Source organism: Hipposideros armiger, unplaced genomic scaffold (genome assembly GCF_001890085.2).
Source record: "Hipposideros armiger isolate ML-2016 unplaced genomic scaffold, ASM189008v1 scaffold_240, whole genome shotgun sequence".
Classification (NCBI taxonomy): domain Eukaryota; kingdom Metazoa; phylum Chordata; class Mammalia; order Chiroptera; family Hipposideridae; genus Hipposideros; species Hipposideros armiger.
This window is the reverse complement of record NW_017731590.1, coordinates 2451670-2458918: the sequence shown is the minus strand read 5'-3', so window position 1 is coordinate 2458918 and position 7249 is coordinate 2451670. Positions and strand designations below refer to the sequence as shown.

At 40.4% G+C, this 7249-nt stretch overlaps 1 protein-coding gene across 1 annotated transcript in view; it reads right to left on the bottom strand.

Annotated features, from left to right (window-relative positions):
• The window catches only part of LOC109389708 (cytochrome P450 2J2-like), a 30086-nt gene continuing 22837 nt past the window's right edge, over positions 1–7249 (bottom strand). Inside the window, exons 7-9 of the mRNA XM_019655494.1 lie at positions 5751–5938; positions 4147–4285; positions 1–514 (exon numbers count right to left, since the gene is read on the bottom strand). Of these exons, the coding sequence (XP_019511039.1) occupies positions 336–514; positions 4147–4285; positions 5751–5938 (506 nt within the window). The 3' untranslated portion in view covers positions 1–335. The remainder of the gene's footprint in view (positions 515–4146; positions 4286–5750; positions 5939–7249) is intronic.

The window sequence follows — 7249 nt, the reverse complement described above, 5'->3', positions numbered from 1 at the left end:
TTACAGCGATAACTTTTATGATGTGATTCATGGTTTTCAAATCATGCAAAGTCCATTATTTTCTGTCATTCTTACAGCAAGTCTTCCTTTAGAGAAGGAATCATTATCTTATTTTCATCTTCTAGATGAAAAGGTAAATCACGACACATGATTTGCTCAAGGCTACACTGGAGGAGGTAACAAAGTGGATTTAGATCCAGTTTTCTCTGAGTCCAACTCTACAATCTTTCCTCAGGGCCACTTTTATCCCGTTCCCTCACTTCTGAGCAGGCGCCATGCCTTCAGAGTGGAGGACATGCTGACCCCTCTTGCTTTCCTTTTCCCTCTCTTCTCCTTCATGTCCGAGGAACAGCACAGATGCGGTGGTTGGCTGGGGAGATGGTGATGCCTATTCTGGGTTTCAGAGTCAGCTTCTCATTATGTGGGGGCTTAAATGTAAATTTTTGCAAAAGGGAAGTGAAGAAAATAAACAGCTCAGTCTTGGCCAACTGTTCTCCAAGGCATGCCCGCTTTCCTGAAACATAAGAACATAAGACCAGTTATCTTCCCAGCTGGAGCCGATGCCCAGCAGCCATTGAAATCTTCTACCACTTCTCGCAAAATCTCAACAGAGGAAGGGCCTGCTATGCTGTGGGGCTTTCAATCTGACAACCACCTGGCTTTAGCAAAGCACAGAAAACATAAGTCTGGACTCATAAACTCCAGTGTTTTCATGATCTGGCAGGTGAGGCAGAGGGTGAAGGTATAGCACGTAGATAATAGAAGTGGGAAGCTTGGGCTGACCTAGAAAGGAAGTCTAGCCTACAGAGTCTTTCAGAAATCAATTAGCAAACAACAATGACAAAAGCAGAAAACAAAACTCTGTGTTCAGTTTTTTTCAATTAAAAAAAAATTCTGTCCAAAAATTAAACCAGTAAATGTCAGACCAGGGCTTCTGAAGGACAAGGCATTTTCCCCCTATATCACGTTTTCCTCCTTAATGATTGGGAACCTCACTGACATGGGTGCCATTCTACACTGCAGCTGCTCCAGCCTCCCTCCTTGAACAGTCCTTGTACATGTCGGTCCTTCCCCATCAGGGCCTTTGCTTCTAAGGTGTGGGCCCCAGGCTGGATCCTTCAGGCGGATGCTCGTGCTTGGCCCTGCCCTGGACACATCCCACTCCTTGTCTGAGTCCAGAGCTGGAGGCAGAAGGACAGGAATACAACTCAACTCCTCTACTTCATAGCCATGGGATTCGGGGCAAATTAAGTAACCTCTCTAGAGAATAGTGTAAATCTGTGCGTTTAAGATGGGAACTTTATTTTATGTATTGTGTGAGCTACACACTAAATACAAATAATAATGCATACAGCAAAACAAAGTATTTTAACACATCTGGATAATCATAAAAATTTTAGCTATAAAATAGTTTATCCGTAACTTCATCTGGTTAATTGTAAAGAAAAAAATGAAAAATACAATTTAAAAGACTACCTTTAAATAAAGCTTTTTGGGTGGTAACATTACTAAAATATAACACTCCTTTACTGAGATCCTTTCTGTATCATGCCTTTTATTCAAAAATAATTTCAAATGTACAGGAAAGTTGGAAGAATAATATGGAAACTGATTTTTCTTGGTTATTTAGTCTAAATTGTATTGAGCACCCCTAAAATACTCAGTATGAATTCCCTCAAATGAGGACATTCTCCAACATAACCATAATATAACCATCAAATCAGAAAATCACCACCATCTTCTCAAATCCCATGCGGGTTTTGCCAGTTGTCCCAATAATGTCCTTTATTGTAAATGATCCTGTTTAGTATGGCCAATTACATTAGGCTGTCATGCAATGGAATCCTCAGCTTTGACTGGCATTTTTGAAAGTGACAGACCAATTATTTGGTAAATGTCTCTCATGTTTCCTCATGATTAGATTCAGGTCATGAGGTCATGCATTTCTGGTGGGAATATTACCAAAACGAGGCTGTGTTCCTCTCTTTTCACCCTATCAGGTGGTACACAATTTTGATTGGTTCCATTATTGGTGATGCTAACTTTGATCACTTCATTACAGTGGTGTCTACAAATTGTCCCCTGTAAAATTATTTTTTCTTTGCATCTATAAATACTACTTGAGACTATGTTAATAAACCATTCCCCATTGAACTAGTATCCATTGCTATTGGGTCGTTGGGAAAGTCATGACATAGTTTTCTATGTTTTTCAATGCAAAAATGCGTCATGACTTGCCCGACAACCCAATATTATTTGGCCAAATTATTTTTTACTCTAATGGCTGCCAAATCATGAGTTTCAAAATTACATCGTTCCCTCCACATTTCTTAGTTAGCATTATAGGATATGAAATGCTTTCTCTCTTCCTCATTTTATTTATGCACTTATTTGTTTATATCAGTATGAATACATGCATTCCTATTTTTATTCAAAAAGTTTAAATCTGTTTGTTGTGTTGTTAAATTGTCTTGACTCTCAAGATATTCCAGATTTGGCGAGTAAATGCCCATTCAAGCTGGTAGTTTCTTACTTTTGGGCAGAAAAAAATGTCTAGGCTCATCTTATGCTTCCCTTCCTCAGCCTGGAATCAGCCATTTTCCCCAGAAGTCCTGGTTCCTTCTCATGCATAATGATATCTATTGTGGAAACCATGGTCTGGGCATTAGACATGCTCATTGGTGTCAAGGTGGTGTTGCTCTCAGGGCATCTCAGTGGGTAGAGCTGGGGAACCAATGTGTGTATTTATTGTGAGTATACAGTTATATGTATATACACACCCACATTTACATCTACATTTATTTCTACATCTATCTACCTTCCTATCTATCAAAACTAGAGTTCATATTCATCATCCCCAATCTGAAACCAACAACACAGAGTTCATTCTATTATCCCCGTTTCTCTATTTGTAACTTCCTCCTGTTATCCTGGATATGTTCACTTATTGGATCAGAACCCCGTTTATATAACTTATCTTCCATCACTGCCACAAGCACCTTGTGCAGATCCCACCTCATCTTGATCCTGCTCTGACACCTACTCTAGACTTCTGTTGTCCCATCCCCTTTGAGGATTACTTTCTCAAACTCCAGTTTGGCTACAACACCCCACATTGGTCACCATCTATTTTGCATGTTTTTAACTTATTTTCTACCTGAATAATACATATTCAATGCAAAAAGAAAAAAATGTGAAAAAGCATAGTATAAAAAAAAGACAATAAAAGATGTACAAATGCCATAGTCAAGCGCTCTAAGCCTCAGTTTCATTATCTCTATGTGGCCATAGCAATTTGAACCTTGTGAGGTTACACTAGAACACGCTGCATGGGAAGAGTTTCCTTTTTTTCCTACTTCATTCATTCATATATCCTCAGGGCTAAGTACTTGGCACGTAATAGATGCTCAGAAAATATTTACAGAACTAAGGAATTGGGAAATTACTTGCAATAATCTATGAAACATACCTTACTCAAAACTAAGAAATATACTAAGAATTTTCGTTATTCATTTTACAATGTTATGAGTTAAACACCCTTTTGGAATTGACTGGCCTGGCAACATGAGAGTTTTCACAGCATCCTCTTTTGCTCCTTACTTGTTATCTCCCATGTAAAGGTACTAACTAGATTTTAAACTCATAATAAGATTGGAAAAGGCAAAAGGACCCCTTCGCGAGTGTTTACACTGTAGAAGCCCATCTAGTCAAGCCGTGGTAATCAGAGTGCCTCCTGGTCCCATAATGATAAGCAAGCAGCCCCTTTCCTTGATCCCCCATCGTCTTGTTGAGCGTTGTCTCTAGTTCTGTGTGAGTGGGTGGCTCTTAAGAAGAACTGGGGACATATAAAAATTCCATAAAGACGACCAGTGTCCATCCTTCTTTGTGAGCAAGAGGTGAGGTCTGAGTCTGGGGACAGAACAAAGTGAAGCTAAAATCTCCATCAGATGTCAGTGAGGGCTTAGAAGTCAGCACAGCCTGAGGCAATGTTGCCTAGAGAGTCTCATGGTGCAACCACAGCCACAGGGAGTCCTGTGGGCAGGGCTATCTGGAGCTGGTGAAACTAAGACAAAAGACTGCAGGGAGGAGAGCAGGGAGGGGCTGAGAGAGGAACTCTGGGCTCACACACTCATCTTTACAACTCACCTATTGAGAAAGGCAGAAAGGCTTCCCTTTTCTTAAACTGCCCATTCTCCAGAAAATGCTCTGGATTGAATGTTTCGGGGGTGGCCCACTCTGTGGGGTCCCTGTGCAGTGCAGTCAGATTCGTCAGGATCATGGTCCCCTAGAGAAGGCAGAAAAGACTCAGGCAAGACTTGACACACACAACACACCTCTGCAGAGGGATGGCAGTCCCCTGCTCTGAACCAGGGCGTGACCACATTCTCCCCCTCCCCCACCCACCCCCTTTGAGCCACCCACCCCACGCAGGACCCTGCTCTTTGCAGGGGATAATTTGAAGTGATAGACTGGAATTGTGTGCTGGAAATTGTACTAGGGAAGCTTGTGTCCTCTTTACTGCAGTATAAATCTTATCCATAGGGACAAGTTGGTGTAGGACTTGGGCGGGAACACGTATGCATCAATAGAAGAAGAACATCACAGCTTGCCAGTCAGTACTGTACCAAAATCAGCCCGTTTGCTCAGTGAAGTGATAACTATGGCAGATCTACCATGGTAAAGGGTGTCTCATTCTCCTGTTTCTCCCATTCTCTTCCCTCCAATGTCTACTACACTGCACAAGAGGTTTAATAGTACAATCAGGTCGCCCCGTAGAAGGAACCATTATCCCTGAAGGTATACAGAAAGAAACCCGAGTCCTCCTTAACGCCTGCCTTCCCCTCACTGTGCTTTCACCTGGTCCTTCAGCGAGGCTGGCCAATTTTACTTAAAATTTCTTTTGATTTTGTCACCTCCATGCTATGTTCACTGTTGCCATCTTAGTCCAGGCTACCAATCTTGCTTGTCTATACTCTTATAATAGCTGGCTAACTATGCCTCATATCCTATTTCCCCTTTCAATCTGCTCTACACTCTGAAAGCAGAGTGATCTTTGATCATTTAATCATTTCACACCCATCTACCCATCAAACCACAACTTGAACTTGTTTCAAGATACCTTCTATACCTTCCCATCACTCTAAGGTGACAGATTCATTGCCTGACCCCTGTTTGGCCACAGTCTGCCTGCACTCTCTCTCCTATTACCTTGGCCTTGTTTCAGTTTCTCAAATATGCTGTGTCCCACTCATTCCCATGCCTTTTTAAATCGTGTTTACAGTGTCTGGAATGTTTTTCCTCCTTACCTTGTCACGGTAAGCCCAGGATTGTGAGGCAGAATTTTCCAAAGTAAATCTGATAAGTCCCTAGTCCTGTGAGATGCTCTAAAAAGATTCAGTGACAAAGTCTGACTAAGAAATTCTGCCTGCTGTATCTCCTCAAAGATTCAAAATACACATTACATAGTAAAAACAGTGAGAAATCCTACATCAATGAAAAGCCAATCTTTGTCTAAATGTATTTGACCTCGTAAACCCCTTCTTCTTCATACTATCAATATCTAATTGAATTAATACTCTAGAGGCGAAACAAGGGGGAAAAAAACTAGTATTAAATCAGGTATAACATATAATACCTCTCTTCCTATTTAAGAGATTCCCTAGGACAAGAATACAATGTCACTTTTCAAGTTCAGGTTCCGACCATTTAAAAAGATGCTCTTGAAGATCTGCGGCTGGAGTCGCAATTACCTTGGGCAGGTGGTATCCAGCCAGGGTGGTATCAGCTGCCACTTCCCTGGGCACGTTCAGGGGGATGATATTTCCCATTCTCTGCACCTCATGGATGACGGCATTGGTGTAGGGCATGGACTCTCGAGCAGCCATGCTCGGCGGCTGTGACGGGCCAATCACTGTGTCGATCTCAGCTTGTACTTTTTCTGGAAAAGAGGAAAAAGTTCTATTACTTGATTATGCCACAACTTTCCTTGAGCCTGGTTTAGCTAAGGAATGGAATAACTGGAGTCAGAATTATAAATTTCAAAATTTAGCCTACTGTAATTATGTTTGTCAAGGAAGTATATTATAGGAGTGGAAAGAAGGCCCTGGTGTAAGACAATTCTGGTTGCAGACGTTTGCTCTAACCATTACTGCTGCATATTACTTAAAATGTTCGATCCTCAGTTTCCTCTTCTTATTATGTGAGGCTAAATCTACTTTCCTCTTAAGGATACTTTGAGATTTGTATGAACAGATTTAGGTGAGCACCCAACAAATAATAGAAACTGGTAACTGTACTCCAATATCTGGTTTTTTTTTTTAACTACAATAATAGAGATTTAGTTGGGAACCTGGCTTGCCCAGCCAAAGACTATGTATCTCAGATTCTCTTGTAACCAAATGTGACCATGTGACTGAGTCCTGACCAATAGAATGTAGGTAGGAGGGATGTTTAATACTTGGAACATGCCCTTAAAGAACTGTATATGCTTCCTTCTTGTTCTTCCCTTCCTATTGGTGGATAAGCAGCTGTAGTGGAGCCATCTTTGAGAGTGGCAACATTTTAGATACAAGAGAAAAACACATTGGAAAGAGCTTGGAACCCAAATGGCTCTGCAGAGTCCTCTTTAAAGTTTTTACCTGAGAGAGAAATAAACTTCTATCTTTTTAGTTTTACTGTCCACTTAAAAAAATTTAATAGTGGTAAAATATCTATAACATAAAATATATCATCTCAATGTTTGTTAAGCATAGAGTTTAATAGTGTTAATTATATTTACATTATTATGCAACCAATCTTCAGAACTTTTTTTATGATGCAAAACTGATACTGTACATTCATTAAACAATAACTTTCCATTTTCCCCAGCCTCTGGCAACTACCATTCTACTTTCTCTTTCTATGAATGAGTACTCTTGATACTTCATATAAGTGGGCTCATACAGTATTTGGGTTTTAGTGACTGGATTATTCAACTTAACATAATGCTCTAAGGGTTCATCCATGTTGTCACAAATATCAGAATTTCCTTCCTTTTAAAGGCTGAATGAGATTCCATTACCCTACATTTTGTTTATCCATTCGTCCATCAGTGGCCATTTGGGTACTGCCATCTCCTGGCTCTTGTGAATAATGCTGCTATGAACATGGGTGTAAACTTTTATCATCTTAAGCCATTATTATTTTGGAGCCTTGATTGTAGAAGCCAAGTCTATATCCTAACTAGGCAGCTTTTAAACTTTTTAAAAAA